Raw genomic sequence first — 25,657 nt, 5'->3', positions numbered from 1 at the left:
ATGGTGGAATTTTAGGATTGAAGCTTCAATCGCGTACCCCGAGCCATCACTATAAGTTCATGGTATTTCTAACACGATGTATACCAACTAAAATGCCAGTAGACATCGGAATGCACAAAGTTATGATCTTGTCGCATACAATTCACATCGACACATCCTCAACAAGTGTAACTCGATATTGATGGATGCGGGCTTTATAACAATAAAGGCACTGCTTACATTTATCTTTTATGTTAGGGTTATCTAATAGTACTATAGCAAGCCATGGAATGCATCTATGCAGGCCAGAATATAGACTCGGAGAGTTAGCGGAGTGTTTCAAGAACCCCATCGCAATGCCGGTCAAGATACATCCGAGAAGCAAGTCAAACAAATCGAATACCTCTGAATCTTCCGGAAGTCGAATTCAAGGTGGTGTGCCGTGATAATCATCTAATTACTAGCTATGTGGCCAACATTGGAAACGGGGTGTCTGTATTTTTGGTTCGGTACTGAACAGCAACATTCAGGTCAATTGTATCGCTGAGTTCATATTGCCCTTTTGCCTGAGAAGGTCGTGAAGGAGCTTTTATCTCTTTATTGTGCACCATCAATCCTGCATATGGAAGAAAACACCCTGGCAGCATATTGTTTCAGACTGCAAGGGGGCCGGGGCGCCAAGTGTGGGGTTACAGGATGACACCAATTTTCTTCGATAGAGACAACTAATATGTGATAACGACCTTTCCCGTGCGCCAATGTTTCGCTAGTGCTTATCATTGTCGGGTGACCAATAGTTACACAATCAAGGCTGCCATATTATCGAACACAGCGGCCTGCCCCCATGATCCTTCCCTCACGTGGCTTTTTCGAGAGGGTCGTCGTGTTCGCTTGTACGACAATAAGCATTGTTTTCGGAGCTACCAACTAGGGCTAGGCTGTCACCAGCTCCCCAACCTCGATAAAAGCACCATGACCACCAAGCGAGGGGGGTTGGCAATAGCCTAACACAGGAAATTTCTCACTATTCCTTACATTTCTAGGATCGAGTGGAGAAAGCCGAGGACAGCCGTCACTATGTGAACGAACTAGTAAGGATGGTTTCTCAGGCGTCCAATGTGAGCGTGCACCTAAACCCGCACAGCGGCATGACGTCTCCGCGCTAGTAAACAACAACTCCTCCAACGGTTCACATCCAGAGATTGGTGGACATGTCACAAAAGTATTTCGGTTATCACACCATAGAGCCTCGGCGATGGCGGTGCGATCGCACTGCTACATATACCGACTGTTGCCCTCTCATTGACATTCCAAAGAGTCTCCCAGCTATCTCATCCTAGCCTTGAACTGCCTACCACACATATTTCTCCCTAGGATTAATATAGAAATGGCGCACAGTGCGAATTTCTCAGACACCCCCCCTGCCAGGTATGACATCCTTATAATAGGAGCTGGCTTTTCGGGAATCTTTATGTTATATCACCTTCGCAAACTAGGCTATTCATGCCGGATCTACGAAACAGGGACAGAACTGGGAGGGACGTGGGCAAATCATATCTATCCAGGTGTGAGGGTCGACTCGGAAAGCTGGATTTATCAGCTGTCTATGCCGGAGGTTTGGGAGGACTGGTCTTGGAACGAGGTTTACCCCTCCGGCCAGGAGCTGCGTCGGTATTTTGCCCATGTCGATAAGAAGCTCCATATCAAGAAAGATGTGGACTTCCGAGCCAAGGTAGTGAAGGCACATTTCGTACGAGAAAAGAGCTGTTGGCGCACCGAAACGGAGGATGGTCGAGTCACTGAATCCCAATTTCTTCTAACATGTACAGGACTTGCATCAAAGGGCTACACGCCTGCTTTCCCTGGGATGGAGGATTTCAAGGGCGGGATCTATCACTCCGAATACTGGCCAGAGGAGAGCGTTAATATCCAAGGAAAGAAGGTGGCAGTGATAGGCACGGGCTCAGCAGGGATTCAGATCATCCAAGAATGGGCTAAAGAAGCAGGCACTTTGACGGTCTTTCAGAGAACACCCAACCTGGCTTTGCCCATGCGACAGCTTCAACTTCCCCAAGAGCAAGAGGTCATCAGGTCCATGTATCCACACGTCTTTCGGGACCGTGGTAATACCTTCGCGGGATATGTAGCAACACAGGTACACAAACGGACGTTTGACGTTTCACCCGCGGAGCGTGAGGCTTTATATGAACATGCATGGAAAAAGGGCGGTTTTCATTTTATGATTGGAACCTTTATCGATAATATGACCGACCTGAAAGCAAACCGTGCCTTGTATGACTTCTGGGCTCGAAAGACGCGTTCGAGAATCCACGACCCTAGAAAGCGGGACCTCCTAGCACCATTAGATCCACCACATCCCATTGGAGCGAAACGATTGTCACTGGAATTGAATTACTACAAAGTATTCAACCAGCCGAATATCCATATAGTCAATGTGCGTGAGGAGAAAATTGTTGAATTCCGGCCCCATGGTATTGTAACGAGCAGTGGAGCATACCATGAGCTTGACGCGGTCGCATTAGCAACGGGGTTTGATGGTTTGACGGGGAGCTTGACAAACTTGGGTCTCCATAACACGGAGGGCATATCCTTGAAGGAAGAATGGAATTATGGAGCAAAAACATACTTGGGCTTGACGCTTAGCGGATACCCCAATCTGTTCTACATGTGCGGAGTACATGGACCGAGCGCGCTTAGCAATTTACCCTCGATTATGGAAGTGCAGGGCCAAATTATCATCGATACAATCCAGAGAATGCGGGCCAATCGACTAGCATCTATCGAGGCTACACCAGAGGCAGCAGACTCATGGACGAAATGGGCGGATGAAATCGCTAACGCGACACTGTTTACTCGGGCGGACTCTTGGTATATGGGCGCCAATATACCGGGGAAGAAGCGGCAGATGCTTAATTTTTGTGGTGGGATACCGGCATACAAACAGGCTTGTACAGAGGCTCTGGAGAATTGGAAGGGGTTCAAGACTGTACAGATGGCGAATCTCTGAAGAAATTTGGGAAGACTTCATGCGGATTTCTTGGCGAGTGAACATGAGATCAACTGTCTTCCGCGAGTCAGCCCAGACTGTCAACCCTTCTCCGAACTCAATGAAAGTACAAGTGGCAGATCTTGGTCTCCCCAGGAAATACAGAAAATCTAGTCTTGCCCTTGTTGGGAGACGGGGAACTCTCCCGGGAAACTTTCTATTGGGGGATTAGCAATAAGATGGTACCAACCAAAGACATATACCCTGTTAATCATCGATCGGATGGATAGATGTCACAGGCCAGGAAAGCTGTTTCCTCGGAGGATGGATTGGTGAGGCATTTCCAGAACCAAATGGGCTAGGAACAATGCATTGATTCACATTCGGCTGACTCGCACGATCTCCATTTGTATGATAGACTGCTAGTCGAAATAATCGGCTAACTAGCTACATAAGAGTTCCACTAGACCGAGAGCTGAATTTGTTTACTTTTTTTTTTTTTTTTTTTTTTTTTTTCCCTTTTTTTTCCTTGATTAGATGTTCCTTCTTCCCATCCCAGCCCCATTTCTCCAATTGAAACAATGGCCTTGTCGGGGCGTGGCCTGAGGTTTCTGCAGGCCTCCCATGTCTGACCACGTGTACTTCCAGAAGCATCTCCTCTTTCCTTCCTCTTCCTCTTACCTCTATAGGCTAACAATCAGAAATCTATCTACACACTGAACACACATAGTGTATTCTAGTTCACGGCCTGCAATGCGCACCAAACACAATTTTCGGTGTGCAGCCTGGGTTTAAAGCAATAAATTGCCGCTGGTTTGAAATGACCTGCAACCACTTGTACGCTATGTCCATATCGCGATCAAACATCCCCGAAAGAACTATTAAGTTACCTGGGGCCGCTGTCACTGACATCTTGCCGTCTATGATAGCATTCGGTGTACCGGTGGATCATGTTGTTCAGCCCTATGAAGCGAAAATAATCTATTATAAATAACCCTCATAACAGCAACCTTCGGATTTACTTGCCGGAAATTCATATTAGGAGCCATATAGGTGGAAAAGACATGGTCTTTTGACCCCGGTTGATGGTGGCTGACTGAAGATAAGCAGGAAAAAAAATATGGAACTAGCAGGGGTTTAAATCAACTCCTGCCGACATTAGAAATCATCAGAACCCAGCGGAAGCCGAATATATCCAGCCAATTGCGACGATCTCTTCCCCAGATGCACGAGGTCCACCTGAGCTACCAGACCTCCTTTTGGGGTTATCTCCAAATTTCTACAGCACGCTCTCACGTCAAGTATCCCCAAGAATACGCCAGTCTTTCTAGCCTGCACGTTTAAAAGCTAACCGCTGCACGCAGGATGGAGTGTGCAGCCCTAGCAATGCAGATTACGAAATGTCCGGTTTGCCGGAATAACAGACTAATTTTAAATTCAACCAAGATGAGGAAATAAACGTATGCGGAAGACAAAGGTATCTATTACACCACAAGCAAGATATATCTCATAGACCTGAATTTTATAAGCGCCATCTCTTCAGATACTACACTCTATTATTCCATTTATGCGGAAATCATTTTGTCGCCCTTCGACAAATACGACATGCACCCTGAGATGTATTGGTACAGGACTGCTAGTGCCACCCATCAAAGAAAAATGGGATGGGGATCGTTCCCGTCATTTTGGATTGTGGACATAACTATTGACACACTTATGCAGCCACCCTGGGCCTCAGTTGCGGTGTGCAATAAAGTTGCAGTGCCATGACAAGCCTCTTGCAACCATCACTCCAGCTGAAACGGAAGCTGAGTCAAGTGTTCAGGCCGCATTCTCCGAAACTCATCACGCAGTAGCCGCTGCATCATTGATCCCGGGAATCTTACCATGACCATCGAAAAGCTTAGTCCTTCTTGACTGAAAATGCCAGCATAAGAGATTATTGGATAGATATAGTCTGCCCAATAATTGTTTGCGGCAAGTATTTACCTGCGAGTGGCATCCTTTGAAAAAGAACCCTCACCAGTGCATAATTCCCCTTCGATTCCAAATCATCATGATCTAACTTTCGTGACGAGGCCATTAGAATTCTCGCATGCAGATGGTCCTGGGAGCGTCGATCTTTATGGATCTGATTTTCCATGACACTGTGCTTATGCTGGCCTCGCTCGGATTTCCGCAACAGGCAATGCCACTCAAGGATTACCCTTCTCATGCTCATCTGCAAGATGCTGTAATGGCAGCACACTGACTTGAACAACAACTCTGCTACTAGCCCGCCCGCCCCCACCCCCGCCCCTTTCATGTTGCAGGATACCCTATAGCTCGGAACATAAAGCGCACTAATCGGCTCGGCATGGCTTCAATGGGAGCCAAGATCTACTTAGGGTTTCTATGTCGCAGTAGCTAGAAATATATCCTTCCATCACCATCTCATGCAAACGGCACACGTGCATTCCCCTGTTTGACTCACCATCCACCTACGTACCAGCTATGTCCAGCCCTTCGCCTTCCAGTGATCAACCTCAATCTCGCAATCGCCCTGGCTCTGCATGCGCGGAATGCCGTCGCCGAAAGATGCGCTGCGATGGGAAGCATCCCCAATGCGTTAATTGTTCTAACGCGGGCATAAAATGTGTCTTTCACCCACAGCCTTCCCGCCGGGGACCTAAGAAAGGCCATCTGAAAACCTTGCAGGTGCGTATCGGTGAGTAGTATGCTCTACTATAGAAAACACCAACAAGGACTTACGTGAATAGCGAATCTCGAGAATGTAGTGTTTGGACGGACACAAGATCCCGTGTCCGCAGAGACATCCACAAACGGTGATGTTGCTGCACAACCCACAGTGCATGGCTGGAATGGGGAGCCCCAGTTAAATGTACTTCTCAACGAGGTCAACGCCCCAGCGGGAGCACCAAGCGTAGGGGCAGTGCCGGTTTCGGACTTATTGCATGCCGAACTGTAGGTATCATGATTCCTTTTTCCGTGCTGTTATGCTGAGCAAGCAAGTGACCAGTTGTACTTTGATCGTGCACACGTTTTCGTTCCCATTCTCAACGCACGGCGCTACCTTTCCTGGACCAGGGATTCCAACAAGTCTGCATCGAGAAGATGCTTGCAGTACGCCATGTGGACGATAACTACATCCATGTCCGCCCAACTGGAGCATCTATGCGAGCCCCTGTACCAGTCTGTTCGGCAGCTCCTAGGCTATCTACAACTAGTAGATGGTGATTCCGAGATTGACCAAATAGAGCATGTTCAGGCTTTACTGGTACTTGCTGTTTACGAATTCACTCACCATAACTTCCGTCGCGGGTGGGTGAGCGCCGGTCAGGGCATCCGACTTGTGCAGCTGATGGACCTGCACAAGCTTGATCTTGATAAGGCGGACAATACACGATCTCACCAAGCGAGTACATTGGAGGGTCTCGTCTGTGCGGAGGAGAAGCGTCGCGTCTTCTGGGTAGCGTACATTCTGGACCGACTTATCTCCTTGAGACACGAGAGCCCGTTAACCTTTGACGAGCGAATTGTATGTCATGTCGATGCTTTGATCGCCGGCGTACCTAGCTGATGGTTGACAGATTGCGACACGTTTGCCCGCCAGAGAGGAGACGTTCCAGACAGGTCAACTAAGCCAGATGACCGGTTTGCTCTCGAAAACCATTATTGAAGATAGACCCCTACTCAAAGCAGAGCTTTCGGAAATGGTCATCCTAGCATCACTTTGTGGGAAAACGGTATTGCACCGACAGCAGGCAGTCGCGGAGCAAGCCGACTGCGGCATATCCAACAGCTTCTGGGAGCGACATCGCTGGCTAGATGCTGTACTAATCAAGAAGAGTCGGACCATCTCGGCAGTCCAGCCAGTAACGCCCAATCTGCCAGCCGAACCGGTGTCTCTCACCCCCAATCTTATGATACAATCGGCTATTCTATACCACTGTATGACGCTGGAGCTACTGGCTCGCGCGACTGAGAATAGCGAGACGCTGCGGCAATGCCGACAGCGAGCACTCCTGACTGTCCAGGAGATTATTCGCCTGACAGAGGCGGTGTTGCAGCTGAGTTACTTTGAGGTGACTTGCAACCTTCTCTTTCTTTAGCTAGCTGTACTGATGTCCGATAGATTTCCCCGTTCACACCGCTTCCCATACTTCTCTGCGCCCAAGTGCTCATGATGTATCAAGAAACAGATGCCTCGTGCGTGCTGCAGCTGCAGGAACTTTTAGGTATGGTGCAAAATTTGGCGAATAATAATTATCTTTGCCTGGAATGGGTTAATCAACACTCTGATCTGTTTGATCTCGAACCCGACTTTATCCTTGCTGAGGAGGAGAGCCATGGTTAGGTTCGTCGATATTGTACATACATCTTCTATGGAAAGCTGCTCAGCCTTATACGCTACGAGATCCGGAAGCTCGCTTGGGGTGGCCTTGTGACGTGCACTACCATGACGAAAATGGGTCACGGTGAATGAGCAGCCAATGAAGGTAGTTGAGGCGTGGGACTGCCGGATCGCGAAAGAGATCGGCTCAAAAATTGGCTTCGATGGGGGTGGTCAGGCGGCTTCATCCGCCTATAATATACCTGGTATACCCCGGATCCGCAGCGCCGGTAGATGAAGTTGTGAGATTGCCGTGTGCAGCGGGCTGATGCTTTAGCCGCGGAAACGAGACTCGGCAAGCAACCGTCTTATCAGATCAACTTAAATAAGGCTTGGTTGGATCGATCGATCCACCTTGTGCTTCTCATGGGTAGTCATGGCGAGCCAGAAGATAGATGTCGAATTGTCTGATCGCTCCCGGTCGGCGGCTGAGCAGGAGTCATCCTTGCCGCAAAATGCGGACCGGGCTTTGAATAGCAGGAGTGAGCCTGTTCCTGAACCGGTCTATCCCCAATGGTAAGCTCACCAACCTACAAGAGGGTCAACGTTTCTGACAACCAAGGCACTATGTCGCCGTTGTGGCAGCCGGGTTCATCGTGATGATCACGACCTGCGCTTTCGTGTTCTCCTTTGGAGTCTACCAATCCCTCTATGAAGAGATGGCCCGCGAACCAGACACTCCTTTTACCGGAAGCACGACTGCGCTCATCGACCTGATCGGCACACTGGCCATTGCGCTCATGTCGATGGCGGGCCCCTTCGCCATGTCCTGGGCGAAGCTCTTCTCCCCACAAGCCGTGATCATCGCCGGCGGCTGGGTATTTGGCATCGCTTACATCCTCGCCAGTTTCAGCAAGGCTCTATGGCACTTTTCTCTGACACAAGGCTTACTCCTGGGCATTGGCACCTGCATGGCCTACGTTCCCACCATGGCGGTTGCCCCAACCTGGTTCAGCAAACGTCGCGGCCTCGCCATGGGTATCATCATCTCGGGGACCGGAGTGGGGGGCATGATCTGGCCGCCTGCACTGCGGGCCATGATCTCCCATGTGGGCTTCCGCAACGCCCTGCGCATCTCAGGCTGCATCTCACTGACGACCGTCACCGCCGCGGGCAGCATCCTGCGCTGGGAGCCCAAATTCCACGAACAAGTCAAACTGCAAACAGCCGGATCCTCCAGCAGCCGCTCCCAACCTCGTCCTAAATGGATCCGACTCTTCTCCGTCCCGCTCGTCAACTGGCGTGTAGCCCGCTCTAAACGCTTCACGGCCCAAGCCCTCGGCTGCTTCCTCCAATCCGCCGGCTACTCGACGCCGCTCTTCTTCTACGCCGCATACGCCCAAGCCCTGGGCTACAGCGCCACGACAGCCGCCAACTTCATCACGCTAAGCAACGCATCGAACTTTGTCTCCCGCATCATCATCGGCTACGCAGCCGACAAGCTCGGCAGGATCAATGCCCTCGCGGCCACGACTCTTCTCAGCGCCGTCGCCGTCTTCGCCTTCTGGCTACCCTCGTCGCTGGTCTCGAGCGCTGCGGCACACGGACTCTTCATTGTCTTCACGATCCTGTATGGCGCCTTCGCTAGCGCGTATATCTCCCTCTTCCCCGCATCGCTGGTGGAGCTCTTCGGCGTGCAGCATTTCACTAGCGTCAATGGGGCGCTGTATCTGGTGCGGGGGGTCGGGGCGTTGCTTGGCACGCCGCTGACGGGGCTGTTGATTCCACGAGGCTCCGCCCTGACGGAGTCGGGGACATACGAACGGGCTGCTATCACAGTGGGAGTGTTGTTGTTCGCTGCGACGGTGGCATGTTTCTGGGTGCGAGCTGAAGTACATGGGAAGTGGCGGGTGTAGCTATCTCAACTCACTGCAGATGATAGTAATTAAATCGATGATAAATAAGTAACATTACAATCATAGGATCGAACCGCATCGCATCGAAAATAGAATACATTCAACCCGAAAGCCTGCATCAATCACCAATTCCCACCATCATATCCATACCCATCAATCAACAAATCCATGAATTAAAAACCCCCCAAAACAGCCCCACACAGCACCATCCCCAACATGCCCAGTCCAACCTTACTAACCCCAACCTGCTTCATAGGCACAGCCGCAGACGACCCCGTCTCACTCGCCGCACTGCCCGTACTCGTCCCCGTCTTCGTAGAAGACCCCGTAGCCTTCGTTCCCGTCACGCTCGCCGTCGCCGTCGCAGTCAAGTTACCGGAGCAGAAGGGGTCCTCGACCGCCCCGTTGGACTGAATGCAGGAGAGAAGCTCCTTGACGTCCTGCCCTTGGGCCAGACAGTAGATTCCGCAGTCGTTGTCGTATTTGGTTGGGCTGGCGGGCGAACAGCATTTGTCCATGATGGCGCTCGCGTTGTTGGTGTTGGGGAGCGCGCATGCTGCGTCTTGCACGGGGAGGACGTATAGGTTGCCTGTGGAGGTGCATGTGCTGGCGGAGGTGGTGGCTGTGGCGGTTGTGATGGACATTTTGTTTTTTTGGCTTCTCGGAGAGGGTGTGCTTTGGTAGTAGAGAGTGTGTATGTGTGTTTGTGGAACGAGTGTTGTTCGTGGTTGTAAATGTGGATAACAACGAAACGAGTGTTGTTTGCGTAGGTAGGATGTAGGTAGGTGAGAAAGAGAAAAGGTGAAAGAAAGAAAAAGCGAGAACAGAGGTACTAATAATTCAATAAATATCTCACCCCGGGATTTTCCCAACAGCTACAATCCCAAACAGGAGACCCCAAGCCAAACCCAAGCCAGCCCAGGCAGCCGATCCACCAAGACCCTTGGCAGACCCACCAGACCCTATATTTATCAGCGGCAATACACGGCAATACCAGCCGTAGGCCCCCGTAACTGACTAGAATACGGGGCCGTCAGGCAATGCAGGTTTCAGGTGTAGCCAATCAGAATAGACGAAACGCGGGATCGCACCCCAGGATTACCAGATCGGGGGAAGAGTTCAATCCACGTAGGGGGATCCGAGCTTGCCATCATCCATCGGGTGACGTGGTTCATTCAGGTTTGGTTGTATTTTTTTTTGTGGGATGGGGTTATTGGATGCTTGCATTAATTAATATGAATAGTATTGCATTGATTTGTTGTTTTTTTTGGGGGTGGTGCTTTGGTTTGATTGGGAATGTTTCAGTTGTTACTTACAGTAATGTACTTTTCTTCAGTGAGGGTATTGCAGTGGCATGAATGTACTCTGTAGTGTAGCTGATGATGGATTAATTTTAGTATTATGCTATGGATCTCTTCATCATCCATTCCATTCATTCATTCATTCATTCCTTTCATCTCCCTCTGACTTTCACGTCATATTCATGGTCAAATGCAAAGTACCCCGTACTGTATAATGCATCTGCACTGCACTGCACCACACACATCACATCCCCCATCGGTACCTGCACCATCACCCCTTAAACACCAACTGCATCATCAACCTCCCTCTTCACCCTCTCCAACACCTCCCTCGCCCACCTCTCCCTCCTCACCAACTCTCCATTACACACCACCGGCAACCCGAGCACCTCATTCGCATGACAATCCGAAAACACAGGCCCTTTCACCCCCCGTTCCCGACAAATCCGAACCGCATTCTCCAATAGATTCCTCCCCACCCCGATCCCCCGAAGATGTTGCTGCACAGTCCATGCTCGGATGACACTGACGACTGGCCGGTAGGACCCTGTTCCTGAAGTTGAAGGAGCATATTGCTGCTGGTACTGGTAAAGCTGTTCCCGTACCACCGCATCCCGCACATGGCCCCAGAGTTCCTCCTCAGTGTGTATGATCCGCAGGACGAGCGTGCCGATCACCCGGTTTTGGTATTTCGTTACGAGCATGATATCTCCTCGTTCCTTCTCGTCTTCTTTGTGTTTTTCTGCGTTGTGGTGATTTCTCCGCACGCGGGTATCATCTCCCACTTTAGATGTAGAAGTCAACGATCGAGATGGTGAAGGTGATTGCTCTCTCCGCCGATGCTTATACCTCGTCCCTCCCCTCCATAACCACACCCAGGTCCCCGTACGGCCTGCTTTCTCGAGGTACGGGTGTGTCGTGTGCGCCGCGGCGAGGAGATACACCGTGATGCAGGCGGGCCAGGTGATGAGGAGAAGGTACGGCCACGTATCGTCTCCTTCTCCGGAGGATGAGGTGGTGCTGAGTGCGCGAGTGAAGAAGTAGGTTATGATGAGGGAGAAGGTAAGGCAGGAGAGCATGGCCGGGTGGGTGAGCATGGAGCGGGCGGCGAGTTGGCGTTGTTGGGCGATGCTGTCTGCTATGAGGTGCAGGGAGGCGATTTGTTCGGCTTCGGTGGTGGTGATGGATGTTGTTAGGGGGTTGTTTGTGGTGGGAGGCATCTTGATTTTGTGTGTGGATTGGGTTTGGTGGTGTGGGTGTTGGTATGAGGGAGGCTGTTTTGGGGGTGGTCGGTGAGATGAGAGAAGTATACAGGTGGGATGTGGTGAGTGAAAACATACTGACGCAGGTTCCAAAATGCTATTTATGCTGTTTCTACTGTGTTACTGATTTGGTGTATATTGCAAACATTGATCACATTTGATCTTAGAAGAACTAAAATAATGCTTCGCAGGTTACTTATTGCAGCAACTTTTTATCGCATACTCTTGTCCAAAATGCTACCGTGCTGGCGATTGCCTGGTGGACCTCTTGTTCCCTATCCAACTAGCTATTACTCCCCGGAACTACCTGCACGCATCTCAATTACCGTTCCTTATGTTCTATCCCTCTTCGGCCCCTGCTCCTGCCCTGAGGCTGTGACCGTGGGCGTGGGTGTAGGTTCCTCGCCAGACAGATACTCCAGAGTCAGACGCTTCGTCTCTGGAATAAGCAACGAGGTTAAGCACCCGCACAGCATGAACAGCGCAAATATCTGCATAACATGATTGAGCCACGGCGTATCAGATGAGTTAACGCCTCCCTTCGCTCCCCGTTGCGCCAGCGGCCCGAATACACACTGCGCAATGATGGCACCGATTTTTCCGGAAGCAGCACTGATCCCATGCGAGGTTGACCGATACCGCGTAGGGAAGCACTCCCCTGGCACAATGAACGTGGTGGCGTTTGGCCCAAAGTTGAAGAAGAACTGTGCCACGACGTACAATGCCAATAACCCGTTGTCAGACTTCTTCAGCGGCTCATACGCGAACCCGATGATGATAAATATGATAGTTAATATCACAAATCCGGTAATCTGGATTGGCTTGCGGCCTAGCCGGTCGACTGTTGCAACCGTCACCCAGTATCCTGGAATGGCTCCAGCACAGATCAAGATCAGGTTGCCCACAGCGTTGCGGTAGAAGTATTCGTACACAGTACTTCCACCGTTCCAGCCGATGGCTCTCAAAATGATGGAATTGTTGAGCCCAAGTCCGTAGAACGCTATAAAGTCAGCGCGTTACAGTCAAAGTGGAGTATACTTACCAACGTCAAGGAAGAACCACGAGCCTGCAGTGCCAAGCAATACCTTGCCATGCTTCCAAGTGGTGAAATGCGAACGAAAGTCCGACCAACTTGCTTTTGGAGTCACTAGTCTGATATCGGCACTTTGAAGCACAGCTACCCGTTTGACCTCGTCAGGATGGCCTTCGTGTTTCCCCAGAATGTAAGCTTCAACATCTTCATCCGCTCTGAGTAAATCTTTGGCGACATCAAAGGTGTAGCGCGGGGTTTCAGGGATGGTTAAACGATAATAAAGCGCAAGACAAGCCGGAACCGCTCCGAACCCAATGACGACCCGCCACATTTTATCCACGGCCAGCTGACAGACTCCACTGCATTTACTCACGGAGGCTGCAGACTCCAGGGAGCCTTTAAAACCCACCGTCACAATTAGCGCGACAATTGCAGCAGCAAACTATCCGAAGCCTTGCATGTCAAAGACAGCTCCCATCATGGCTCCTCGATGCTTTGTATTCGCGAACCTACTCGATTAGCTGAGTTCTAATATAAGGGGTAGGCACATACTCTGAAGTTATGATTGAAGATAATGGATAGTCACCACCAATGCCGATACCCATGACTGTACGCCAGAATACCAAAAGGCCCGTGATGGACACTGCAGGAGAATTCGAGGACAAGCACTGTGCCAATGTAGCCAATATAATGATGATGAGCTCAATCCCGTACATGCGCTTGCGACCGACAATATCTGCCAACCATCCAAAGAACAACTGGCCGATGACGGTACCAGCTGATGTGGAGACCTTGATGGCAGTGTCCGAGCTGTATGGTATCTTGCCAGGGCGATTGGTCGCGTGTTCCCAAAAGACAACACCCAGCATGCTCGAGCAGAGGTTGATGGCGAAGATATCGTAGGAGTCGGTGAAGAAGCCCACTCCTGCCACAACAACCGCGCGAGCGTGACGCCATCCGAACGGAGCGTCGTCGATGCGTGCAAGGGCTAAACGACGACGCTCGTTGGGGTCCTCCACATGAGAAAGGTCAACATTGTAGTTGGGAAACGCGGCCGTGTCAGGGGCAGCCATATCATCCCAACAAGGCGTCACAAGGGGTAGGTCCTGCAAGAATATACGAGAGTGTTAGTGGTCTGCATAGATTATAAAGATGGGAAGTTGTTGGAGAGTGGAAATCGTGCCAACATGCTTACTTATGTCTTTTCTCGAATTCCAGACACTCCCTCAAGTTTCCATCCCCGATCACTCGTCTGGATATGGCATCTTCAGAAAGGAAGTCAATGGTGTCTGAAGTGACAGCAACACTCGGACAGACCGATATGGGAGGAGATGGATACCAGTCAGCCGGGCACGTGAGGTTTATCAACCTGCCTGGGCTGGAAGCATCCATGGGTCAATTCTATCGGACGGTCTGGAGTTCCTGTAGCTCAAGGGAGGTTAACTTTAATTCAGCCCGCGAGATCATGGAGGCTTCCCAAGCCCTTGTGGACTGACATCATAAGACATCATCTTACAGTGTTTCTGAATGGAGTTAAGCCACATTTTGTCTAAGATTGCAGGCCTGTGAAGATGGCTTCCGCTTCTGACAGCACCTGAAATTGGAGAATGTGATGCGGACTTTCCATGTAGATGGTAGAAGCTCAGGTTGAAATGCAGCTCTACTATCCGGACATGCGTGTCTAGTTTAGCTTTAGTCATGATATGGACCGGCAGTAGTAGGATACGTGGGTTTGTTGAGAAAGACAGACAGCGAAGAAATATGGATTAACACGTGACAAACGCAAAGAAACCCCCTAATCAGACACATTACGCCGCATAGACTACACTAGTTCAATAACATCGCTTCAAGCTCCTTTGAATTTTGCATTTCTTTCTCTAGCGTTAGATTCCCCAAACCCCCAAAGGATCCGCGCCTAAAGGTCCCCGAGCCTGTTGCAGCTTCTTCACTCGTTTAACTATGGTTCCAACAGCAATAGGTCCCACCAGCGTGCAAATGGAGATTGCCCAAATAACTACCAGGTAGATGTCCGAGATCTCGCCATTAGATCCACTGGAGAGCATTCCCTGGCTCTCCGCGAGGGAAGCAATGAGATAGCCAACCTCACCTCGGGCAACCATTGCCAATCCGAGGATAAACGGTGGATAGAGCGATTTGGGCTTGGGAGGGAGGGACATGGTACTGCTGGGATTGGGTGAGGTGGTTTGAGGTTCTGTTTCAGATACAGGCTCATTGCGGTTGGGATTTTGGGGATTTCCCCTGTGTTCGGCCGAGTTTTTAGCATCTGCATTTCGATCAGACTGTTCTGTACGAACTGCAGTCTGGCGTCTAGGGCGAGTATCCTTCTCCTTCTCCTTCTTCTTTTTCTTGTCCTCGCTTTTACGAGAAGTGCAGGAGAAGAGAGCCCAAGAGAACGGTCTCTCGAGAGTGGAGAGCAAAGTTGTCGTCGAAGGAAGCGAGAAACGAACGAGCCATATACCGGTGACCATCTTTCCAAAAATCATGAGGATGGCGTAAATGATGCCGCGCCATACAACGTCTCCGCGGAACATCTTAGTGATAGGTATAGCAAAGCCGATGGAGGCCTGTACATGTTAGAAGTAGATAATAGCCACCAAGGATAAGACTTACGAAGAACAATGGAATCAAAATCCGATTCACAGGCTCTTTATAGTACTTCTCATACACTTCTATACCGGTCGGAACTTTTTCATGTGGATTGAAAGAAGGTTCCAGCGGCATGCTTGGAGCAGCGTTGTCTGAACGATAAGGTGTCGACTGCTCAGAGGTAGCCTGCCCACCTAGCACGCCACGCTCGGACTGTGAAATGTCGCGATCCGTGTTAGTGTTCGGAATATGGCTATCAGCAGCCAACCCATCAAACCAAGAAATGATCACACCTGCAAGATACGCAGCAAATAGGCTAGAGGTCCCTGCATAGGTAGCGCCCGCAACAAGCCCCACCAGCATAGATGTCTGCGCAAGGAAAGCAAATTGCATAGATCCCATAAATTGCGGCAGTTCACCTCTCATAGTGAGAGCCTTTCGCAGTATTGGCTTCAGACAGAATGCGCATAGGACGAAGACCCCTAATCCAAAGCCGATGGAGACAAACAAAGGTCGAACCACAGTAACAGCATTAAACGACAAATCACTACCACCGAGGTTTGAGATGATTTGAACCATGACAAGACCAACAACATCGTCTAGCATTGCGGCACTTGTAGTGACAGTACCAAGACGTGTCGGGATTAGATTAGTGGTTGATAGTATGGTGAAAGTGGTGCCAAGACTGGTCGCGCTGAGAGATGCGCCTGCAGCGAAGGCCTGAAGGGGGCTGGCGGAGACCAGCTTCACCAAGATAAATGATAAGCCCATGGGAACCCCGATCCCAGTGAGGGCAACACATAGCGAAATGACGAGGTTGGCTCTCATGGATTTGATTGAGGTTGATAGACCACCTACTTGAGTGAGTCATGGATCATTTCTTTGAACCCAAAATACTCACCTTCATACACCAGCATGATAAGGCCAATATAGCCCAGTTGCTGGATTACTCTTTCAGTCTCCGTGTCCAGCCATTTTGCCCCGGGGGTCCCCCAGAGGATACCGACGAACAGTTGACCGATCAGTCCACAGTACAGTAGCTTATCGAGACAGACATTGATGAGGTTCAAGACCACCAAGAGTCCAGCCTGATTGAGAAGAGTCGAGATACTTGGCTCATGGTACGCAAAAGCTGCGTCCGACCCACTGCTAGCCATATTGACCCCACGGAATGCAAGAAGTACATGGATGTTGTTTCATTTTCGGATGCCGCTGATTGCAGATCGTGCTGGCCGGTGATTACTAATCTACTCCCCGATCGATTTTCTGCAGTCAAACAAATGTTTCACACTTTACTCTGCAGTTGGATATAGCCATACCACTGATGCAGAGAGAGCAGTAGGAGATAGTTACCAGATTATGGTCATTCCATGGCCTGCGCTGTGCGTAGTCCGACCTAACTATAATGCACTCACTAACCCACCCGTCAGGAGGCCTGAGGTCTCAGCTCCTGTATCGCTCCACCGATGCATAGCTTTGGGATTGTTTCTCCCTACCGGCTAATTGGATATAATTAGTATTAAATGCTTTGATGCGTTTGTGTCTGGAACCTTTGAGCACGGCTCAATAGGCAGTTTGCCCGAAGTGCATATTGTTAGCACATGCAACACTCCCAAAGGCGTTAATAGCAGAATATCAAGAAAACATCAAAATTCAGCAATTCTATGCATTAACCAAACTTTCTGTAATTAAGTGGCAGCAGCAATTGTCGATCACTCCTATCTGCCAGGAAAGCTACAATTCCAGCCAGCGATGGACCAAGCACCTGTCTGGAAACAACCTCGGCACATGACAATGTGCATAACGTTGATGCATAAACCCAATTCAACCTAATCATCTAAGAGTTAAGTCCAATAGAGCAGCACCAACGTAGAAGGCAAGTAAAAATAGAATTGCGGAAGCGTTTCATCCCAGCCGCAAGATCGACACCGGCGTCGCATCCAAGTCTGGCTGGAACCCTCGGAAGAGAACCGACCACTCCATCTTGCTCCAACGGAGGTTACAGATAGAAAGCGAGATAGGAACACCCGTTCATGAGTTTTGCTTCTTCTTTTTCAGTCCCTCTCGCAAGTATTACTCTAGATGTCTAGTCAGTCAGTTTAGATGAGTATGAATCTCCGAACTCCAAAGACAAATCAATCCAAGCCCGGTCTAAGTATGATTTAGGGTACGGGTACCTCGGAACCTCAAAATTGAGTCGAACGGTTCAACTCAAGCAGATCACCCGACCAACCACCCCCTTCTGTCTACCACAGTATAGACTAGGACTGTCCTCCGATCACTGTTTCCCGATATTTAGATCGAGAAGTAAGTCGATCCTTTCCGGATGTTGAACCATAAGCTCCAGTCCGCGGTATCAGATCTCAGACGCACGCACACCCCTGACCCCTACCTACTGTTCTACATACTAACTTATACTGTGAATTGAATTCTCACGCCTTCAAGCGAGGACGGAGAAGGAGGTATAAAATCGTCTTCGATTCCTGCTTGAATTTTCTGTTCTTCATCCAGCATCTCAAGCAAGCAAGCAAGCAATCCTTCCTTCATCCATCCATCCATCTTTCGCACGTTCTATAGACATTCCCGCGTTAGGGTATGTACTTCTCTCTCTCCTACTCCATCAGCCTTGAGGATAATTAAACCGTCATCTAACATACATCTGACAGAAACCCAATAAATTCAGTCAAAATGCAGTTCACTCTCATCACCGCTTTCGCCACTGCCTTCCTGGCCTCCTTTGTGGCCGCTAACCCTGCTCCCGCCCCGGCTCCCTTCGAGATCGGTATCGGTGCCAACGCTGCCGCTAACGCCGCTGCTGAGGTCGCTGCCAACGCTGGACTCGGTGCCGGTGCTGGTATCCACTTCAAGGCTTAAGTGGGTTCATTAGGGTGAGTGACTTTCACAACATACTTGGGGTTCTTGTATTATGGAAGGAGGAGAGAGAGCTAATTGTTGGTGTTGTACTTGAATAGGGTTCTCTGTTGACCACATTATTACTGTTTTAAGTACCTGCTGTGCTGGTATACTGGTTGGATTTATTGGTATTTTGTATTTAGTCGGTGTCGGGATAATATGATAATGTTTTGTTGATTTTCTTCTGTATCTGCTGTAGTCTAGCTAGGAAACATTCTTCATCTCAACGACTCTTCCGACTGGTCGCACTAAAGACATCATAAATGGACGGAGAAATCACAAAGATCCAACTACATTCTAGCCCAGCCCTTCCTAGTATGCCCCAAACCTACCCGCTGTTTATGCCCACATGGCCTTGAACTTCTCGTTGAACTCAGCTTGAAGCGTTTTGAACGCCCTCAAGACTTGCAAAAATCCCTTCTCGATATCACTCGGTAAAGTGGAGGAAGTGGGATTGTTAGTCGCCTTTGCATTTTCCTCTCTCTCGGGTACCTTATTCTCACTTTCTTCATCGTTACTCAACTCATCTTCCCAGCTGTCCGCTACCTTCGCTTTCTTTGGATTGGCAGATGCCGAAGTGAGCTGGGGCTTGGTTGTGGCTTGCATCCGGACTTGGGGTAAATTGGCTGATCTCGCGGCTGTCCCTGGCAGGGGATCGTTTGCACCATAAGCATTATCATCCAAGTCGATCTCGTGCACATCACCACTACCAGCTACATCCAACAAGTCCAGGTCAATGTTTGGGGACAGCTTGAGATAATTCTCGAAATCAGTGACAATGGTGGCAAGGACTAGGGAAAAGTCGTTCAGGAGAAACCAGATATCACCCCTGCGGATCATATTTCCCTTCTCCAATGCCTTCACATTTCCGTGCTTGAAGAAATCATATAGATACGCATTGAGTGGAAGTTTGCCCTCTTCCGGGTAAAGCCCCACATACGGCACCACTGCTTGTTCTAGCCAGACACCGCTGCGGACCTTTTTACAGAGGTCAGATATGCTCCGCCATTTATCGCCATGACCTGATAGTGCGGCGAATGACGATGTGACTCGAGTCGGAGGAGTAACCGGCAGTGCGTGGCTGATCCCCTCCGGAGATTTGTCGCCACCGCACTTCATTCCTGTCAGCGGGAGGAAACAGCCTGGACCTATGATGTGCTGCTCAACAAAGGTGGTCACATAAGATGTGTAAATATCTTGAGTCTTCTCGTTATGACTGCGCAAGATACTAGCTGCCTTCTTCGGAAGACTTGGAAGAATCACAACAGATGGGGATTTCTTCTCAGAGGTTCGGAGGTTCTCAAGGGCAACTGGAGGTAGATACTTGCGACCGAATAAGTGCGACATAACAAGCATCAATGTGAGAACAGTTTCTTTGGGTCTCTTGCCGATATTCTTGCACAGTCGATGAAAATATCCACCGTTGAGGAGCGCATGGAATGCAAAGCTCGAATTCTCGGTGTAGTACAGATGCGATATGGTACCCGAAAAATTGAGGGGAAGACCGCTAGCGTCGAGGAGCTGATTGCGACGGAGGTATTCGATCGAGAACCGCAGATGATGGAGAACAGTATGTTTGGCCTCCGGCCCTCCAAGGTAAATCCGTGGGCATGAAAGGATCGAGTTGATGGCTTGGACGGCAAAATCAGACCGATTAGACTTCTGAAGCAGAATGAAAAGTCGTAGTACTAGAGTGGTAGACAACGGAAAATGGCCACTCAAGCTTGGAAGCTTCGAGCTGAGTAGACGGTGAATCTTGGAATCCGGAATACACTGAAAGACCACGTTGCCTAGGAAGTCGAAGCCTCGGCGTCCAGCTCGACCAGCTGCTTGCCGAAATCCAAGCGCCGTTAAAAAGACAGAATCACCGGCGAAGACGACGGTTTTGCATGGCATATTGATACCAAGAGCCAATGTACCTGTGGCGATGACAACCCGGAGGTAGCCCCTGCGGAAGAGCATCTCACAAACCTGTCGGTACTTGCGATTCATACCAGCGTGATGGACACCGATCCCACGCTTCATAGCATCAATCAACCAAGGAGAGACCTGCCGTTTCCGCAGTTCTTCAGCATGTTCCTCAAACTCAGAACCCGCCAGCTTCTTCTCATCAGCTAGGGAAAACCTCGATATTGGCTCATCTGGGTCAAACGATTCGTGCCAACTCGATTCTGCTGACGCAGTCTCACGCATCCGTTCTGCTCTGGACATATTTTCATCTCTGTCTTTAGATCGGCTTTTCCCTTTGACAGGCTTTTTTTGTTTGGAGCGCTTCTCTTCCGACTTCTTCCACTTTTCCCACTCACTAATCTTGTTCGCCCAGCTTGTACTTGAGGACTTCCACCGGGCCTCGGACTGTTCCAGTTCATCAAGGATATACTGACACATCCTCTCACACTCACTTCGATCATAGTTGAAGAAAATAGCTGGTAGGGCGTCTTGGTTATGAAGAGAACAGATCAAGGGGAGTGTTGTACCGAGAAGGCTGTTATTCACTACGCGGGGCTCATCTAGCTGGCCGAGTTCGCCAGATGATGCCTGCACGTCGTCGTTCTTCTCTACATATCTTCCTTGTGCGAGTTCCTCCACGACAGCATCGAATGGAGAGTCTGAATTGTTCATCCAATGTTTCAGTACCAGCTTCAGCTTGGCCTCCCACTCCAATATATTGGCTTTGGATATGACACCTGGCAGCGCGTTTGACGGATCCAACGCCTTATCAAGCGGATAATCTGCTGTTGTGTACTTGTTCATGGCCTTCCAAAGTGTCCAACAGTCACGCGGCTCCAGAGTTAGATCGTCCGGGAATCTACGAGATCGGTTGGTCAGGCTCGTCACAGGATGTATAAAGGACATGTTTGGACAGGAATCGAGGCCGAGTGCAGCTAGATGAGTGACATTCGATAGCCCGTTAAAGATGAAAGTGGATGGAGGTCTGTATTGAAACTTTCTTAGATCCGACCATCTCGTTTTGTGCTCAATCATTTTCAGTTCATGGCCATTTGCATTCTGAGTCAACCTCAGCCAGTTGCTGAATTCTTCGGGATTACCGACCGTCGCGGAAAGTGCAATTATAGGGCAAGGTGCAAGAAGAAGCAATTGCTCCCATACCACTCCATCATCTGATTGGCCAATGCAGTGGATTTCATCGAAAATGATACGCTGAATGCGAGACGCCCACGATTTCGCGTTTGACGGAGCAAGAAGCATAATCTGAAGTATGTGTGGCACTGTGATCAAGATCTGACAGCTAGTTGGGTTGTTGATGCGGTAATCACGTGTATGAATAGCCCAGACAGACTTCCCAGCGTATTTGTAACTCTTACTGAATCTTGCTTGGACCTCGGCGGCGATCTGATTGACGAGTGCTTTAGCCGGGGCAACGTACACCAAGACCCCATCGTCACTGCTCTCGAGGACCTGTTTCATAGCATAGAATCTATTCTATAGTCAGAACTTGAAGCACACATTGTTATAGGCTCCCATATGACACTTACGATATGAAAGTCTTCCCTGCACTGGTTGGAGCGACTACAAAAAGACTTGCTTTAGCGTCGATTTGGTCCAAGATCTCTCTTTGCCACCGATCAGGTTCGAAGTCATGAACACGAGGATCCGGTGCCGATTCCATATTTCTATCGAAGTATGGCCCCGCATGAACCAGCTGAAACTCAACTGGTGACAAGCCCGTTTTCAAGTTGGCGTGCTGCGAAGGTATTGGTGTGAATGAGGGTGTAGCTTTTCCTGAACTGTGACATGGGATGTCAATACGTGGAAGATTGAGCGCTTTGATAGTTTCTTCAACAAAGCATCGAATGCCGACCGTAATGCCTTGCTTCGCCTTCGAGATCTTAAGAATCAGGAACCATATGAGTGCCACTATCCCCATAGGCTTGTTCTTCTCTGTTTCGCCCTTGGTTTTCCACAGCTGCGCTAGGGTCATTATGAGATAAGCGAGTATGTCTAGCTCTATCAGACAGTCACCCTTTCTCTTTAAGCTGTGGAGATACTCGGAAGCATCTTGATATCTCTGAACCAGATTGTAGGCATGCTCGATCCCATGGCGTTTAGTTTCCCATGCTTCCAATTGTCTTTCAAGATTGCTAGCCCGCTTTTCCCGAGAGTGAGCTTCTGCCTTTGCTTTAACCGACGCAGATACGCTGGTCTTTGGGTGTTTAGTCTGTTTTGGACCATTTTTCGTGGATCGAGAGGTCCTGTCTCCCTCCGTAACTTCAGGAGCCGGGTTTTTCCTTGACAAGTCCTTGAGGTCTGCCTTAGTCTTTACAAAAATCGACTCTGGTTTCGCATCTGTGAGACTGGCAGCATACTGCTCAGTTTCAGCCATGAACTTCTGGTTACGGCGAAGAAGCCGCTCCGTAAGAGGAATTGCATTCCGCTGATCTAGCGGTCTGCGATGATTATGCCAGTGGCTGATTTCCTCAAAAATTCGCGACACTGCAAGCTCCTTCCCAGCAGCGGATTTGTCAATGGCAAGTGATATTGGCTTGAGATGGCGGTCAAAGTCGGGGTTGTTGAAGGGGAGCACGGCAGTTGCCTTTGTCCGGCTATTAACTTGGCCACTGCCCGAATCCCTAGTTTTCTTCTTGCTGCTTGCTTTCCTACCGCTAGTCTTGTCGCTCACTTGGAAGCTAGCAATTTCGACACCACAAAGGCCTTTCACTAGTGAAGCAAGCACCGAAAACCTATCCACGATTGATTGGCTGAAGGAACATTCAAGATCAGACGGACAGATTATTTGCAACTGCATCAGCTCAAGGAACAACCGCCCATCAATCAGGTCCGCCACATCACAGCTTATAGGTCTAAGCCTCATAGCATCATGCCACAACTGTGATGTGATGACACTCCGAGATACTTCAACATATCTTACCAGCAACAACTCACCAGGGAGACAGTACTTGGGACCATACACGCGGTTTTCAAGTTTGCACTCACTCAGAATGATTGTGTGTAGTAACAGAGCACGTAGCCCCAACATCTCATTCTCTTGGCGGCAGTCAGAAGTTAGCAGGACACTTCCTGTTAGAACTGTGGCCCACTCTCGCTGAGTGAGAATGTGATCAGTGGCGCCCAAGATACGCGGGAAATTGCGTAGAGTAGGCTCGACTGAGGAAGGGCTAGTGGGAGAAGGTCTTTCAGTACTGGGGCTAGCTTCGATGTGACAATGCGCCAGATTGATTTCAGATTCCACCTCTTCTGTATCAGAACCAGATGATTCCGTATCCTCCGCAATGTCCAGGCTGACAGAATCCACGCAGAAAAGATTCCGTGCCCGTTCTGCGGAGCCCTCTAGAACCATAGTAAACACCTATTCAAGGTTAGGTTTAGTCCAATACAGATGAAGACGCTGAGCTCACCTTGGTATCACGACACTCCAAGCTGTTCAACAATGAGATATTAAAGCCATGTGCGACAAACCAATGTATCATCGACCTGAGCGTAATTCTATTCGTCCAAAACGAGGGAAGAGTGTTATCGGACATTTTTTCACAACCACTGTCTGAGCTATCGTCTGACAGCACTTTCTCGGGGTCTTCTAGAGCTCTACCAAATGCTCTGTCATGCCCGCTAGAACTTGAAAAGGCCCCATCATGACATATGATAAAATAGACCCCCTCCGAAGTAAGATACTCCTCAAAATCAGAGCAGTTGTATGTATCAAAGCATCTCACTTGCATGGATGGAAAAGCCTTAGGAGCATTCTGTTGAAGATGCTGTAAAATGGCTTCACGAGCGAGACGATACTTCGGCAACGATGATTCATCAGCATGTGGTGGAATAGATACCCCCGAGTTGTCCGCGAAGAAGACGATGTGAAAATTGCAATTTCGTTGTCGAAGCTGTGCTAACAACCGCTCCACGATGTAAGTGGCATGAAGCAGCTGAAAGCCATTGGAAAAATCAAGCTGATCGTCGGCGAAGCAGTGCAAGAGAAGTGAATCCCCTTCGATGATGAAGAGCTCATTGCCTGCATAGTCGCCAACGAGGTCGACGGTACGGGAGTACAGGCCAGTGTACCTGAGGAGGAAACGTCATCAGACGTGTCCTTGACAGCGTGCGACCAAACCTAGCCAGCGATATCTGGATTGGCCACTTACCAAGACAGGAGTTTCTGTGGATCTGCCATCGCGATGGTGTAGCCAGGGCGTATGTGGGGGAGTAGAACAGAAGAGCTGTGAGGACGAAGGAGAAAGAAGTCGAAAGAGCAGATAGGCGCGTATCAGTGATTGTGGCGGGGCACAGGGTAGCAACTAATATATAGTATTCACTGCCAGCCCATTGACTGCAAGGCGATGCAAGGCTGTAGGCACCTTCCGAGCGAGCCTCGCAGTGGGCCATCTCTGATCCCTGCTAGTTGTTGTTGGGTCTAGCACTGCCATGCGGGGTGTGGTATCCATGCGCGAACATTGGTCTCAGCAGCGCGCCAAACTGATATGATGGAAGAATGATGCAAAGCCACTCGTTGGCTACTTTAGACCATATGTGGTCTCGTTCGGGTGAGCCATAGACCCGAAAGTCGTGCAAGAGGAGAACACAGACCAAATAATCTAGAGTGTTTCCAACCGGATGATCCCGTAACTGGAGTTGATGTAAATAGGACAAGCATCGTAGGACAAGCCGGGCGCCAACTGATCACATGTTAGGCAGTTACTGGGCAGTTTGATATGAGATTACCCGGTACATAGCACTTGGATGGATGATAATACTATATCGATGAGCTGATGGGATAACGTTGGATGATTTAGTCGGTAATATATAGTATAAAATGTTCCAGTCGAGATTCGCTTTGGAAACTGTCAAATAACAGCCGGAACGAGCGGGGCTCAAATTTCCAACTGGTTGAAAGAAATAATATACCTGATCATGATCATTGCAAGATAAATCAGATTCCCCATTTGTTTACAGGAAATATAGCAAAGAGCTGACTACTAATTGTACTGAATATAGTTTAGAATAATACCAAACTTTCAACAACAAGCGTTAATGGTGTAGCGGTAACATTCAACCCTTCCACTCCTCTTGTGAGGTTGAGCTCTGGGTTCGACTCCCAGTTAACGCACGAACATAATTTCTTTTTTTCTCTGCTCCCCATACGTATCTGTTTCTGACCAATCGATCATACATAGGTTACACCTCGATAGTCGCTGTTCATAATAGGAACGAATTTGTAATCTTCATACTCAACTCAATTTTGGCCCTCTGAATCAAGTAAAGCGCCCTGTTATTCTTTCAGGCACATGTCCGACCGACCGACCGCCTCCCACATTACGAGTAGTGCCCCACC

At 49.4% G+C, this 25,657-nt stretch overlaps 9 protein-coding genes and 1 non-coding gene across 10 annotated transcripts; 5 read left to right on the top strand and 5 right to left on the bottom strand.

The window, feature by feature from the left end:
- Nucleotides 1–992: 992 nt before the first annotated feature.
- On the top strand, nt 993–3,450 carry BO87DRAFT_376179 (flavin-containing monooxygenase). The gene has a single exon (XM_025623229.1). It carries the CDS (start codon nt 1,367–1,369, stop codon nt 3,005–3,007), a length of 1,641 nt encoding a protein of 546 aa, XP_025480320.1. The 5' UTR covers nt 993–1,366; the 3' UTR covers nt 3,008–3,450.
- Nucleotides 3,451–5,479: 2,029 nt separating this feature from the next.
- Nucleotides 5,480–7,549, top strand: BO87DRAFT_435373 (citrinin biosynthesis transcriptional activator CtnR; the record flags this gene model as incomplete). The annotated part of the gene is made up of 5 exons (XM_025627761.1): nt 5,480–5,693; nt 5,746–5,950; nt 5,999–6,524; nt 6,577–7,071; nt 7,122–7,549. The coding sequence occupies 5 exons, from the start codon at nt 5,480–5,482 to the stop codon at nt 7,341–7,343; spliced, it is 1,662 nt and encodes a 553-aa protein (XP_025480319.1). The 3' UTR covers nt 7,344–7,549.
- Nucleotides 7,550–7,755: 206 nt separating this feature from the next.
- On the top strand, nt 7,756–9,235 carry BO87DRAFT_396569 (monocarboxylate transporter; the record flags this gene model as incomplete). Its single annotated transcript, XM_025625255.1, has 2 exons — nt 7,756–7,895; nt 7,942–9,235. The coding sequence occupies 2 exons, from the start codon at nt 7,756–7,758 to the stop codon at nt 9,233–9,235; spliced, it is 1,434 nt and encodes a 477-aa protein (XP_025480318.1).
- An 86-nt stretch (nt 9,236–9,321) lies between these two features.
- Nucleotides 9,322–9,973, bottom strand: BO87DRAFT_44328 (uncharacterized protein). Its single transcript, XM_025628087.1, has one exon. It carries the CDS (start codon nt 9,877–9,879, stop codon nt 9,409–9,411), a length of 471 nt encoding a protein of 156 aa, XP_025480317.1. The 5' UTR covers nt 9,880–9,973; the 3' UTR covers nt 9,322–9,408.
- Nucleotides 9,974–10,649: 676 nt separating this feature from the next.
- BO87DRAFT_376178 (uncharacterized protein) lies at nt 10,650–12,219 on the bottom strand. The gene has a single exon (XM_025623228.1). It carries the CDS (start codon nt 11,754–11,756, stop codon nt 10,815–10,817), a length of 942 nt encoding a protein of 313 aa, XP_025480316.1. The 5' UTR covers nt 11,757–12,219; the 3' UTR covers nt 10,650–10,814.
- BO87DRAFT_396568 (inorganic phosphate transporter PHO84) lies at nt 12,131–13,904 on the bottom strand (the record flags this gene model as incomplete). The annotated part of the gene is made up of 4 exons (XM_025625254.1): nt 12,131–12,798; nt 12,841–13,190; nt 13,275–13,340; nt 13,384–13,904. The coding sequence occupies 4 exons, from the start codon at nt 13,902–13,904 to the stop codon at nt 12,131–12,133; spliced, it is 1,605 nt and encodes a 534-aa protein (XP_025480315.1).
- A 725-nt stretch (nt 13,905–14,629) lies between these two features.
- BO87DRAFT_406402 (cation:proton antiporter) lies at nt 14,630–16,595 on the bottom strand (the record flags this gene model as incomplete). The annotated part of the gene is made up of 3 exons (XM_025625999.1): nt 14,630–15,416; nt 15,463–16,292; nt 16,340–16,595. 3 exons carry the CDS (start codon nt 16,593–16,595, stop codon nt 14,715–14,717), a joined length of 1,788 nt encoding a protein of 595 aa, XP_025480314.1. The 3' UTR covers nt 14,630–14,714.
- A 595-nt stretch (nt 16,596–17,190) lies between these two features.
- BO87DRAFT_425510 (uncharacterized protein) lies at nt 17,191–18,312 on the top strand (the record flags this gene model as incomplete). The annotated part of the gene is made up of 2 exons (XM_025627307.1): nt 17,191–17,234; nt 18,105–18,312. 2 exons carry the CDS (start codon nt 17,191–17,193, stop codon nt 18,310–18,312), a joined length of 252 nt encoding a protein of 83 aa, XP_025480313.1.
- A 213-nt stretch (nt 18,313–18,525) lies between these two features.
- BO87DRAFT_376175 (putative DEAD/DEAH box helicase) lies at nt 18,526–24,870 on the bottom strand. Its single transcript, XM_025623227.1, has 4 exons — nt 24,471–24,870; nt 23,730–24,390; nt 21,849–23,680; nt 18,526–21,790 (listed from the first exon to the last, which is right to left on the bottom strand). The coding sequence occupies exons 1-4, from the start codon at nt 24,497–24,499 to the stop codon at nt 18,691–18,693; spliced, it is 5,622 nt and encodes a 1,873-aa protein (XP_025480312.1). The 5' UTR covers nt 24,500–24,870; the 3' UTR covers nt 18,526–18,690.
- A 480-nt stretch (nt 24,871–25,350) lies between these two features.
- Nucleotides 25,351–25,432, top strand: BO87DRAFT_t137. Its single transcript has one exon. It is a non-coding gene; the product is annotated as a tRNA-Gly (tRNA).
- Nucleotides 25,433–25,657: the final 225 nt, after the last annotated feature.

This window comes from Aspergillus neoniger (genome assembly GCF_003184625.1).
Source record: "Aspergillus neoniger CBS 115656 unplaced genomic scaffold BO87scaffold_14, whole genome shotgun sequence".
Classification (NCBI taxonomy): Eukaryota; Fungi; Ascomycota; class Eurotiomycetes; order Eurotiales; family Aspergillaceae; genus Aspergillus; species Aspergillus neoniger.
This window is presented reverse-complemented; position numbering and strand designations above follow the sequence as displayed.

Bases quoted from the DNA above. Each gene is read 5' to 3' on its own strand.
- BO87DRAFT_376175 (XM_025623227.1), bottom strand. From the start codon at position 24,499: ATGGCAGATCCACAGAAACTCCTGTCTTG. The intron at 24,391-24,470 runs GTAAGTGGCCAA...TTTCCTCCTCAG, and splicing joins CCACAGAAACTCCTGTCTTG to GTACACTGGCCTGTACTCCC. The intron at 23,681-23,729 runs GTGAGCTCAGCG...AACCTTGAATAG, and splicing joins TGGAGTGTCGTGATACCAAG to GTGTTTACTATGGTTCTAGA.
- BO87DRAFT_376178 (XM_025623228.1), bottom strand. From the start codon at position 11,756: ATGCCTCCCACCACAAACAACCCCCTAACAACATCCATCACCACCACC.
- BO87DRAFT_44328 (XM_025628087.1), bottom strand. From the start codon at position 9,879: ATGTCCATCACAACCGCCACAGCCACCACCTCCGCCAGCACATGCACC.
- BO87DRAFT_376179 (XM_025623229.1), top strand. From the start codon at position 1,367: ATGGCGCACAGTGCGAATTTCTCAGACACCCCCCCTGCCAGGTATGAC.